The sequence below is a fragment of the Rhinolophus ferrumequinum genome, chromosome 8 (genome assembly GCF_004115265.2).
Source record: "Rhinolophus ferrumequinum isolate MPI-CBG mRhiFer1 chromosome 8, mRhiFer1_v1.p, whole genome shotgun sequence".
NCBI lineage: Eukaryota > Metazoa > Chordata > Mammalia > Chiroptera > Rhinolophidae > Rhinolophus > Rhinolophus ferrumequinum.
In genome coordinates, this window is record NC_046291.1 from 60,421,193 (window position 1) to 60,434,854 (window position 13,662).

The window sequence follows — 13,662 nt, forward strand, 5'->3', positions numbered from 1 at the left end:
ATTTACTCTAAATACTTCTGCCTATCAGCATCACTTTTGTCTTGCCTGGATTGAATTTCCGCCAGCTAGATTTTATCCAAGTTCTTGATTCTGGCAAGCTTGGAGGCAGCTAGCAGTAATGCAAAGGAGTTGACACACAGAATATTTCGAGTAAAGGGACATTTGTGTACTGGTAGCAGTTAAGGCCAATGCAATCCAAACTATCCCCCAGCTTCATATTTCAAAGAAGGCTCTGAAAGATGGAAGAGCTATGTGTTTGAGACTCTATAAAGAGGAATAGTGTCTCTGTGAGATTCTGGAATGATTTTCGTACCTAGAGCAGTACTGGTGATACATATCATTTTACATATATCATCAATCTCAAAAATAAGCTATGGCAAACAATGGAAAATATGCACTAGGTTTAGAAGAAACTATATTGATATGAATGTCATTGATGAGTGTTTGTCCTAAATGGCAAAGTGCAGTGCGAAAAGCGTGGGAATTTGGAATGGAAAGACCTGGACTTAAGATCTTTGTTTCTTACTGTATATGTTACTGTGGGCCAAGTTATTTAAGTTCCTTGATCCTAAGTTTATTCATAAGAATGAACATAATAATAATTTCTCCTCTCACCGTATTTTAGTGAACACGAAATTATGTTTGTAAAAGCTTTATAAATAGTAAAGAGCTATTTGGATATGATGAGGATGAGGAGAAACTATCTTTTTTAAGCTTCCAGAACCTAGCTAAGACTAGGTATAGAGTTGGTGCTTAATAAATGTTTATTAATTAACATTTAAGTGATTGGTTAAATTTATTTCCAAAGAGTTGTCTGGAATAAGAGATGCAAACACATGATGTGATGAATTATGTTGTCAAGCATTGGGAAATGGATAGATGGATGGTGAACATAAGGGCTCAAAATTTGCTTTTTGGACACCAATAGTTAAAGAATGTCTAGTGTACGCTAGACACTGCTATAAATACTGGTGCCTCAACAATAAGTACAAGATTCACTTTATGGACTCATAATACAGTGTTCTCTATGTGGAGGGAGTGCCCCTCTACTGATCTGCTTCTGTTTTAGGATGATTTTTGGGTATCTTGGCCCATTCATTGACTTAGACAGCCATGAACTCTGGAAAAGATGTGATCACATGCACATTTCCGTAGTCTTAACATCAATCTGAGCAGTAGAAGAGAGGTGCCTGTTTCAGCCCTTGCCAGTTCAAAGCAAGGGCTGGAAGACGCCATACAACTTTTATTTGCATACGAGAAACAGAAAGGCTATGACCAGTCCAGCTGGAAACCAAGTCCAGTTATCCGTACATGAAATTGAATACCTGAGTCATTCTCTACCAGTTCATTGTATAATATTACTAAATTAGGATACATAAGAATTTTATTAGCCGGAAAAAATACTACTAGGAAACTAGTTATGCTAACATAACAATACATATTCATTTGGTAAAACATTAACTTTTCTGTGGGGAACTAGTTCTTAAAAATTATTTGTTTTTAACATGAGATTTACTTCCTGATTTATTGGTACTGAGAGTTGAGCTCTGTTGTATTTAAAAAAGAAAATCATTGTTTTATTTAAATAGCTGTCTAAGGTTATTATGAGGGAGAGAAAGCATTTTTATCGAACCATACAATCATGTTGGCAAACCAGTTCTTGATGGAAATATTCATTTCTCCACTGATTTCTGTTGGAAAGGGAAAAAAAACATAAATCGAAAAATTTGGAATATAAAACATTGCATTGTATTACCCACAAATTCATATTTATTTTATATTCCATAAATTAGCTAACAGTGTATCCATACACCTTTGAAATTTCATATTCAGTGAACAGTTCAATGCAGGAGGATCATGAGTGGGAATCATATGTCCTGTTGCAGCCTCAAGTCTAAATACTTCCTGAGAATTTCAGTAATTAAGTTTATGTATTGGAATTTAATATCTTCACTATGTTTCAGGAGCGCAGATTTAAGTGAAAAACAATTATGTGGTTGCTTCAAAGGGAATTGATGTAGTTTTTAGCACCCAAACTGGGAAAATTCCTTAAAAATTTCAGAATCTTGATGAAGCTGACAAAATTGCACAGGTATTATATGTAGTTCCACATTCAAAGAATAAAAATACTTATAGGAAATAACATAATGATTCTTACATACCTGAATTCGATAAGGACAAAACAAGCTTAACACATTTAATTTTACAGTAAAAATCAAGTTAACTGATTAATAGGTGAAGAAAATTTAGTGAGTATAATATGCTTGGGTTTTTAATGAAAGTTTCTATTATAGTGCCTCACTTGTTATTTTTAGAGAAATTATTTCTGATTAAATTAGCAGATAATAATAAGGATGTTATAAACACCAGACAAGACAAATAATCTTCCTTAGAAGATTAATGAAGTTAGAGAAAAGGTAGGAAATGAGCAAGAATTTGCTTAGAAAATGCTGTGGGGGAGATGGACTGAAATCACCTAAAATTTATTAAGTTCAAGTTATCATTTTAACCCTTCTTGTCTGAACATGAATGTAAAATTAGACAAAAATTATTAGCAATACTTAGAGTATAGGAAGGCAGCACTGAAACCAATTACCAGGGATCAAGTTCTACCTCGGCCATTTACCAGCTTTGTGTCCTTGGGGAGGTAACTGGACTTCTCTGTGCCTTGGATTTCTGATTGCAAAATGGGCTAATATTGGTACCTTCTTCAGGGTTGCTGGGTTAATATATGCAAAGCCTTTATAATAGTATTACTAACTATTAGCTAATAAAACTAAAATATCCTTTGGGTAGAAATCATGCTGTACACCTTTGTACTAAGTAGTTTTCACTGGTGACATGTTTGTAAAGGTAGATGCTTTTCCTAGTCATCCATAAAAATAGTATAGCTACCACTGACTTTGTGCCAGACATTGTTGCAAAAATGCAAACAAAGCCCTGACTTTGAAAGCTTTGGCATTTATTTATAGGGACTAGAAAACACAAACATTTTGCAGGGAAAAAAAACAATCTAGCGAAGCAATCCAAATTATACATGGAGATGATGAGCAAATGTTGAAAAGGACCTTTGAAGTCAGTATTTTGCATCTGAGCTGCTGATTACAATCATTAGATGCTTTTTAAGAAAACTTTCTAGGTTTCCAGCATAGACAAATCAAAATGTTTGGGAGTAGATCCCAGACATCTGTATTCTTTAAAGCTCCCCAGGTGATTCTACTGTGCAGCAAGGAAGGAGAATGCCTGAAATTTATTTTCAGTTGCCTCCTTTTAGGCTCAGAGAGACTGACACCCAGAGAGGTAAAGTGGCTTGCCTAATGGCACAAAAAGCTGATAATGTCTTGTCTAATTGTTTTTCTGGTCTAAATGTGGCCTGTATTAGTCTTTCCTCCAAATGTTTGGTGTTCTATGAAGAATTGGGGAGATGCACTGTAATGATTTAAACAAATGATCCATGTTTAGAAAGATTTGCCAGATTAGCTTAAAAGGGAAATGAAATGAGGACTAAAGATTGTAATGAATAGATATATAGATATATAGAAATAATTCTGCCCCTAACTTTAAAAAAGGAAGAGATATAGAAATAAAGTTGTCTCATAATATTAAATAAACACAAATTTAAGAAAAATATTATAGTAATGATAAATATTGCAAATATTGCATATGCAAGAATATAAATCTGTGGTAGTAATTACATTGTAATGTTAATAGTGAAGGAAGTTGAGTTGGATAAGAAATATTCCACTTCCCATTTACAGATTCCACGATTGAAAGGCAAAATCAGGCCCTACATATACGGAAAGAAATTAATGCAAATAGACATAATACGGCTGGAGATTAAAGGCCCTTTCTTTTGTACCCTTTATTCAGAATGGATATGGCTGAGGTACTACAAGTGCACTGCTGTCTTTAGTGTTTGAAATAAGTCTTTTTTTTTTTTTAATTTATTTTTAATTTCTTGGGGTGACAATTGTTAGTATAATTACATAGATTTCAGGTGTGCAATTCTGTATCACATCATCCATAAGTCACACTGTGTGTTCACCACCCAGAGTCAGCTCCCCTTCCATCACCATACATTTGATCCCCCTCACCCTCATCCCCCCCCCAACCCCCTTACGCTCTGGTAACCACCAAATTACGTTCCCCAGATTAATTTTCAAACCCCGTGGCCATCCTATGGTCACCGACTGCCCTCCAATCCCCTCACCCTCCCCCCCATCCCCCACCCCTCCCGCCCATCTAGCAACCCTCAGTTTTTCCTCATTGTGACATAAGTCTCCATACTTATGCTTAATTGCTCAAGTTTTCTAAAGGCTGGTTCCTTTTTAAATTTATTCAGAAGATGTTAGATCTTTTTTTTTTCTTTTATCTCTGATGTTAGATCTTCTTTAATGCTACTTTCCTCTTAAAACAGATTTCTGCTGCAGAAAATAATGGAAATGAAGCAGGTGTAAGAGAGCTACTGAGAAGGATCGTCCAGAAAGAAAACTGGTTTTCTACATTTGTGACTGTCCTGAGGCAAACGGAAAACGATGCACTTGCCCAAGAGTTAACAGGCACCAGTGCCTCTGAAAGCAATGCAGGTATTTCTAATTCTACGAAGGGAGAGAGTTTGTGCATTTTGCCTAGTTATGGAGGCTTGTGGACACAATGACAAACACTGAGACATTTAGAATCAAAATTTCAAAACTGAAAGGGTTTTAAGGAATCCTGTCTTTTATCCTGTTTGCAAATAAGGAAACTTCTGCCTGGGAAAAGATTAACTTACCGAAAAACTGCAAAATTCAGCAAACTGAATTTTGAGAAATTGGCAGCTGACTCTCAGTCCAGCACTCTCTCCACTACCCATTTTATTTTGGAAACAAGATGATTGCCTAAAATTTTTATCAAGACATTTTTAACACTGAACAGACACAATTAAAGTGGAAGAAAATATTTTAATGGTTATTATTATAACTCTGCTGCATAGTCTCCTGGAAATTTATATACATTTTAAAGGAATTTAGTAAATATTTGATAAAGGGTCCATAATAGCCAAAATATTTCAATATTATTTCATGTGAGTATTTAAATTTATTCAGTTATAATAATAAAATAACATTTTCTAGCTGTTTCACACATGTTATTTGTAAAGCTAATTTAAACTGCTATCTTATTTTTCTTTTCAGAGTACGTATCATATTTTTTCAAAAATATCATGTGTAAGACAAATTGAAAGTTAATTGGTAATAAATGATTAAAATTAATTAAAATCATTTCAAGCTTACATCACTATTATTCATTTAGTCACTCAACTAACATTGAATGAATGCTAAAGATGCACCAGACCCTGGTCTCGGTGCTGGGGATATCATCTTAAAGGAGACATACAAAGCCCTACCACACTTTTTTTTTTTTTTTAATTTATTTTTAATTTATTGGGGTGACAATTGTTAGTAAAATTACATAGATTTCAGGTGTGCAATTCTGTATCACATCATCCATAAATCACATTGTGTGTTCACCACCCAGAGTCAGCTCCCCTTCCATCACCATACATTTGATCCCCCTCACCCTCATCCCCCACCCCCCAACCCCTTTACCTTCTGGTAACCACCAAATTACGTTCCCCAGATTAATTTTCAAGCCCGTGGCCATCCTATGGTCACCGATTGCCTACCACACTTTCTAATGGAATAAAGATAGTTATTAAATTATTGACAGCATGTTATGTTTTATGTTATTTATAAAATAACTTTATTTTGCCCAGTAGTTTGAAATACACACACACACACAAACACACACACCAAATACACATATGTACACATATACTCGGAGAGAGAGAGAGAGAGAGAGAGAGAGAGAGAGAGAGAGAGAGAGAGAGAGAGAGAGAGAGAAAGGCAAATATTTTTACTGCGAGGATTTTAAGAAGCTCTAAAGATGTTTGGGCAGGGTCTTTCTTCTTCACCCCAAGACCATTTCTGTGCAGTGTCATATGTTGTCATATGTTCTAGACTGCCACAAAGTGAAATCTCAAGAGGCTTTGCAGCTATCCCTTCTCTCCGGAATTATTTAAGCATTACATGTGTGTGTCTGTGTGTGTATGTGTGGTGCTTACTCAGTCAAACTTGGCCAATCCAACTTTCAAAATCTAGACAGGAATTCCACTATCTGTCTACAAGCCGTTTCCAGGGTTTCTACTGTCATTGCTTCCTTTCCGCAGCAAAGCTTTACTGTATCTAAAGCCCTCCTCATTCGGAAGCATCTTTATTTTGTTTCAGTTCTCTGGAGGGGCCCCAGTGGCTGCATCAAGATTATGGTAGTGTGCAGTTATACATTGTAGCCCAGTCATTGTTTCCACAGCATAACTCTAAGGCCAGTTTGCTAAACCTGAAGGTACTTCCAGCTGCAGCTACATACAATGATGGGACCTTTAGATGTCTCCTACAACATTTCAAGGATGAGCTGGACCCCAATCCAGACCACCCCTATCACGAGGAAATTTACAAGACTTCCTGGGAACACTTGGATTTATGACAAGCATTCTAGGACATGAACTTCAAAAGGGAATCTCTATAGAATTTTTTTGTTCCTTGGGAAATTTTGGTCTTAGTGTATCAAAGGGCAGCCTTTCAAATCACAAAAGACCTTCTTATAGCCATCCCCCAAATTAGAGGACACCTACCCTGGTTCCCCGAAAATAAGACCTAGCTAGACAATCAGCTCTAATGCATCTTTTGGAGCAAAAATTAATATAAGACCTGGTATATATTATATTATATTATATTATATTATATTATATTATATTATATTATATTATATTATATGACCTCGTCTTATGTTATAGTAAAATAAGATCGGGTCTTATATTAATTTTTGCTCTAAAAGACGCATTAGAGCTGATTGTCCAGCTAGGTCTTATTTTGGGGGAAACACAGTGTCCATGTTACAGTTGTGTACAGTGGCGTAGTAATTTAGGAAAGGGTCTAGAAGATGTGCTTCAAAGTGACTTCTAGATTCTCCCGACATAGACAACTTGTCCGGCAGTATTTCTTGCTTTCAATTTCTATACAACGTACCTTGTTAGAAGTTTAACATAATTTTTCAAATTGTAATTCTTTAAACAATAGCAACCTATGGAGAGATATATAGTAAATCTCATGTAATATCTATGTTATAATACATCTCATCGTGTACACCTAGTATTTACATCCCTTCTTTCCTTTCCTTAATATGTGCTATAGCTTTGTATTATGATTAGGTCTTTATGTGTCTGTTTCCGAGTGGCTTAGGGACTAGTTTGTCCAGATTCTCTCAGCCCACGCACATATCATGGCTGGCCAAGGCCAAGCACTTTATAAAAGTGGGAAGGGCTTTGTGAAAAGAAAAATACTGGCACTAGTTCTCCATCTCCCTTTTCTCCCTCCCTGTCCCATGGTAGGGTCCTCTCACAGCTGGGGTTTCTCCCTCTTTTGACCAAAGTGGGTGATGATGGATGTTGACTCAGATATGTGGCTCTTACTAGGGCAAGGAGCAGAAGAGAACTGGATCTCTACATTTCTTTTGCAAGTCGGATGGCAAATGCTAATGTCTCTGTGGGTCTCAGGATTCTTCTACTCTCCACACCCCACCCCTACCTGCAGTTAAGTTGTTCCTGAACAACTCATTCCAAATAAGTAGGGCTTACTTTTCATTTCCTTAGAAAATTCAACCAGAGGAGTCAGGGATTTAAATATCGTTTACTGAACTGTACATCTTATTATGGGAATCGAATCATTTTTCTGGCAGGCCTTGACCAGAAAGTTAGCGGTGATTATTCTTCTGGTAAGAGCTGCTATGGATTGTGTCACCCCAAAATCCGTATGCTAAAGCTCCAAGCCCCAATGTGTCTGAATCTAGATATAGGGTCTTGAGTAGAAAATTAAGGTTAAATGAGGTCAGGACTGCAGCCTTATCAGAAGAGGAAGAGATTCTCTCTCTCTCTCTCTGTCTCTCTCTCTCTCTCCCTCTGTTTTTTCCTCCCTGTACCATTAGGACACAGTGAGAATGTAGCCTTCCGCAACCTAAGGAAAGAGGTCTTACCAGACAGCAACCCTGCTGGCACATTGATCTTGGACTTCCAGTCCCCAGAACTGTGAGGAAATAAAATTCTGTTGCTCAAGCCACTCAATCTCTGGTATTTTGTTACCGTGTCCCCACCTGACAGATATGGGAGCCTAGGCTCAAGATCCTCATGCTTATTGAATCTTTGCTCCTTCACTTCCCTGGATGTGTGACTTTGGCCAGGTACTTGCCCTCTCTGTACCTCAGTTTACTTCTCTGTGAAATGGGGATAATAATAGTACTTATTTATAAGGGTTATTTTGAGGATTAAATGATTTAACATATGTAAAATGCTTATATGGTAAGCACAAAACAAATTGACCATTATGATTTGAAACTCCAACCATATTTAATATGTAGCTGCAAACATTGTCAAGTTGTCTGGCTAAAGACAAACTCCAAAATGACAACAATTTTCTTCAGGAAATTCTTTGTATACACGATACATTTTCCTCTTATTATATAAAATGGGCTAATCCAAAATGATACTTTAAATTTTTTTCTTTATGGCATCAGTCTTTTCTTACAGATTATAGCTTCAGAAGAACAGAGACTCTTGCTTTACTTTGTAACCACATTGTCCCTTAAGAAAACACTCAATATGTTTGTTGAAGGAAGAAAGGCCAGACAGAAGAAATGGAGGAAAGAAGAAAGGAAGGCTATAGAATATTTCATTGAATATTTTTTTAAAAACTCCAGAAATTCAGAATACATGAATTTATGCTGACATTAAAGCATATGTACATCTCGTGCAAAAACGCACAGCGAGGGAACAAAATGGCAACAGCACAAGCTAAAGAAAAAGTACCACCAAATTTGCATTTTCATTAATTCAGCCTTAAATGTGGCTTTGTGTCACTGAATAAGTGGCTTACTTCCTAAAGGTAATGGTCAGATAGGAAATCATCGCACTTTTCTTGTGATGAGCATAATATTTATTATATTGTCTTTTTATAAAATTTAATCATTACAAAGAATTACTATGTCCATATTAAAAGTAAAAATACTGTGTCAGAACAAAACAACATGTTCTAAGCCTTTCAAAATGTCAAAGTATTGAAGTACTTTTGGGCAAATCTCTACCAGGGATTCCCGACTTGGCATTCAAAGTAACAATAACAGCTATTTACAGTTTGTGAAAGCTTGTATTGCATTATAATTTACATTATGTTTAGAATTTCAATGTATTGAAGTATATTCAGGTAAATCTCTATTAGGGCTCCCTACTTCATTTTCCAAATAACAATAATAGTTATGTACACTGTATAAAAACTTTCATTGCACTATTTTTTAACATCCTAATACTTTTATTCATAGAAACTGAGAATTTATCACAAGAAGATAGTCCTGAAGTTAAAGAGCCACTTCCTTTAGCCACAGATCAGCCAAGTCCAGAGAAACGGGGCTTGGACATGGAGAATAATTCACTGGACATGGAGAATAATTCACTGGAATCATCTTGTGTGGATTCTTCTATAGCTTCAGGTACTTGGCACACCTATATACTTTACATACACGACTACTTCCAAAAAAATCAGTTGGTACATTGGTGACATCAGGTCTGTTAAGCAGGGCGAGAAAATTTGGGCTTGGGGGTTTTGTAAGCATTTGTATTAAAATAATACTTCTTTAGAAGAGATTACATTTAAATAATTCCTCTTGGTGGCTAAAAATAATTTCAAAACTAATGCACTATTAATAGGTTATGAATGTTAACACATTTGGTTCTAATTTTACTGTATAAGACATCTGTAGTCCTTGTAATTCAATAAATATCATAAGCATGCCCTACATTTCATGGCTTCCAATGCACTTTCAAATACATGGCAGTCGTGCACTGCATTAGGGACGTTTCAGTCGATGACAGACCTCTCATATGATGCTGGTCCCATAATATTACAAAGGAGCTGACATGTTCCTATCGCCTAGTGATGTCATAGCTGTTGTAAGGTGGTAATGCAATGCATGACTCGTGTGTCTGTGGTGATACTGGTGGAAACAAAGGGCTGCCAGTCATACAAAAGTGTACTACATACAGTTATGGACAGTGCATAATACTTTATAATGATAATAAGCAACTATACTATACTATACTTTTTTATCGTTATTTTACAGTATATACTTGTACTTATAAAAAAAAAGTTTACTGTAAAACAGTATGCTGTGTTACCCTGCAGCCTCATATATTTAGTGTTTACTGCATCTCTTGATTGCATTGTTTTCTCTTGTGCTTGATTTAATTTCATGTTGTTTTGCATAGTAACATGCTGTATAGGTTTGTAGCCTAGAAGCAATAGGCTGCACCATCTAGGTTTGCATAAGTGCGCTCTATGATGTCACACGACAAAATCACCTAAGGACGCATTTCTCAGAATGTATCCCAGTTGTTAAGTGGTGCATGATCAGCCATTGGTTTGTTTGTAATTAGCTCTGATAATTGAGTAAAACCAGTACCTTTTCCCCTGTTTTACATACTGGGATGTCGGGATTGTAGAGACTAAGACCAAGGCAAAACACTAAAAACCTTGTGGAAAGGAAGACGAACAGGTACTCAGCTAGTGTTGACTTGAATTGCAGTAACTACTTCACGTGAAGACAAGATACCACCATGTCCACTTTTTAAATATGAAACAGCCCTGGAGGAATCGAACTAATTTGATTATGTCCCTCTCCCTAATTTGCTTGTAATATAATCCTCTCTCCTCCCCTCTTTTCCCCAAAGGGCCACATTCTATTTTCTCAAAAAATACTAAAGTCTGTGGTGTGCTGACAAATGCTTAACAAGTGGCTCTCTGGAAAAGAAAAAGGCACTGATTTGTAGCATATACCAATCTCCCTGATGTAAATGCTTCCACGAAGGCTGACATCAAGCCTCCAACACAATGTCGCTAGACACAAAGTTGGGAAGAGATGTACATTAGCACAACATTATAGTCATTTCCACCGTACAGGGGCAATGGACATAGATAACCTCAACATCATAGATAATAATAAAATCTAGCAAAATGATCAGGAAATGATGGGTGTTAAATAGCCATTACCTTTGTTTTAATATAATTTATGTAACTCTAAGTTTATGGAATTTCTTTTTTTAATAATGGCTGTGCTTAACACATGGCTCGGAAAAGTCCTGAACATTTAACAATTGGCTCTTGAGCCAGTATAAGCTAATTCCAGCATACCACTGCAAAGTTTACTATACTCTACTCAGAAAAATAATATGGCTGCATTGTAGCAATTTGAAAACATAGAAACATATCAAGAAAAAGTCACCCATACTACTACAGTATAGATACATTACTCTCAACAATTGGGTGTGTATCCTTCCCGTCTTTTTACACACCTGGATGTCTATACATTGTGACATTTCTCTTGTGTTCATTAGATGTTCTTCTACAGAATGGTTTTTAAAGATTGAATAATAGTTGTATCCACTAGATGTATTACAATTGATTAACTAATTGTTGAACATCTAGGATGTTTCCAAGTTTCTTCAACATGAATAATGCCACAATAACTCTGTATTTATGTCTTGGTTTGTCTTATAAACATATTACATAATTGGAATGTCTGGATCAAATGATTTCTATAATCTTAAGACACTTGATAAGTAACGTCAAGTTTCACTCCAAGAACTTGTACCAACTTACATGTCCTCCAATAATATAGAGATTGCCTATTGCCCTGAAGTAGTTTCTACAAGAGTGGATAATATTTTCAAACTTTCCAACTGGGTATTTTATTATTTCAACTTGAATTTCTTAAATCCTATTGAAAAACATTTTTATTAGTTAATTCCTTCTCATTGTTGTTTTTGTTAATTACCTATCTTTTTCTATTAAGTTATTTTTAATCTTCTTGTTCACTTAATATGAACTATCTATAACAATCCTTTATCTTGACTAGTACCAATATTTTTTATAGCTTGCCTACTGTTTAGGTTTATTTATGGCGTTTGCTTTTTCATGCAATGCTTCTGAAGCTTTAATGAGTCAACTGGAGTAGGGAGTCTTATTGAAATGCACTTTCTGATTCAGTGGGTCCTGGGTGGGGCCTGAGATTCCGCCTTTCTCACATGCTCCCAGGCAATGCTGCTCCTGCCGGTCCTGGACCTCAATTTAAGTAGCTAGTTTTAATTTGTAGAATAACAATGCTTTTAACTCTGAATTCTAGAAGATTGATTTTTTTTTTTTTTTTTTAATTTGAGCAACTGCGCTTTCCTTCAGAAATCGTGATTCTATAGGAATTCCAAAATCCACTGTCTGACTGTGGGGTTTTCACCTTTTAATAGATTTCCTTGGTAAACTATGACATCTCTGTGGGTTACCGGTTATTTTCTAAATCCATACTGGAAAAAACTGGACAGGATAGAGGCTGGGAAATGGTCCTGCATCTCAAATAGGGGTTTTTCATCCAAGATTGCCAGACTAATGGATCTTAACAGACTGTATTTTATCTATCTATGGAGGATACTGAGTCTCAAAGTGGACAACATTAAAAGCAAAACTTTTTAAAAAGTCTATTTTCTTACTATTTAATATAAAACTTAAGCTGCATCTTGTGAAAAAAATCCGGATCTTAATGATGGCCTTAAGGAACAGAAAGTGTTGTTGCTGTTGTTGTTTTTCCTCTTGGGTTCCCTTCCTCCCTCTCTTCCTTTCACTTCTTTCAATTTAACAAATATTTATCATGTACCAGGCATGTAATTACAGTGGGGGATAACAGAAATGGCTTCTGACCCCATGGTGCTTTCAGCCGATGGGTATGTCAGCCAAAGAGTAGTCACATAGCTGCATAGTAAGTGCTAGGCACTAGTAATGCATTAAGTGCTACGAAGAAAAGTATAGACTATTCAGATACATAAAAGTCTGAGAACATGTGAGAGTACAGTAAGCTCTGCAGTAATCTGAGGACTCCATGCCATACACAGACTTTGACAGTCTTCTAGTCTGTAAGATACTTGCCATGTGAATTTGGGAGCAAATTAGTCCAATCCATTCTGGCTCTTTCCAGAGCAGTAACAAAGGGTAACTTATTTATGAAAACGTAGTGCCTTTGCATTAGGGCGTAGACACTGCTGCTGATGTGAGTATGCAGAAAGAAAAAAACTGACTTGAATTGTTTCCAATTTCAAATGAATACTTCTCTAATTTTTATTTCTAAGCCAGTTTCTAAAATATTTTTTCAGTGTATACTTGTCTTGATGCATACAAATGTCAATTATTTAAATTCTTAATGCAAAGATTCTTCATATATATTTTTTTTAGCCTTTTTTAGCCCATAATACACCTGGTGGGTGAGGCAGACTGCCATTAATAGCTGCGACCCACCCTGAAATCTGTTTTAATCGTATCTCTCCTTCATCCTAGTGGTGAGATACCAGAATTCCCCAGTGGATAGTTCTGGAGGGTAATTTCATCGTGTCTCCACATCGGGGGTTGGCATTTCTCCCTCCTTCCAACTGCTTCCCACTAAGAAAGTAGTTAATAATTAAGATATACCAACAAGTTTTTTTATTTTGTCTTTTTCCAAATTAACACAATAATTTCTGAAGGATACTTGAATAGTTCTCAGACT

At 36.0% G+C, this 13,662-nt stretch overlaps 1 protein-coding gene across 1 annotated transcript in view; it reads left to right on the forward strand.

Annotated features, from left to right (window-relative positions):
* Positions 1–13,662, forward strand: part of IFIH1 (interferon induced with helicase C domain 1) — a 51,451-nt gene that overhangs the window by 2,680 nt on the left and 35,109 nt on the right. Inside the window, exons 2-3 of the mRNA XM_033113000.1 lie at positions 4,418–4,586; positions 9,403–9,570. Coding sequence (XP_032968891.1) covers positions 4,418–4,586; positions 9,403–9,570 — 337 coding nt within the window. The remainder of the gene's footprint in view (positions 1–4,417; positions 4,587–9,402; positions 9,571–13,662) is intronic.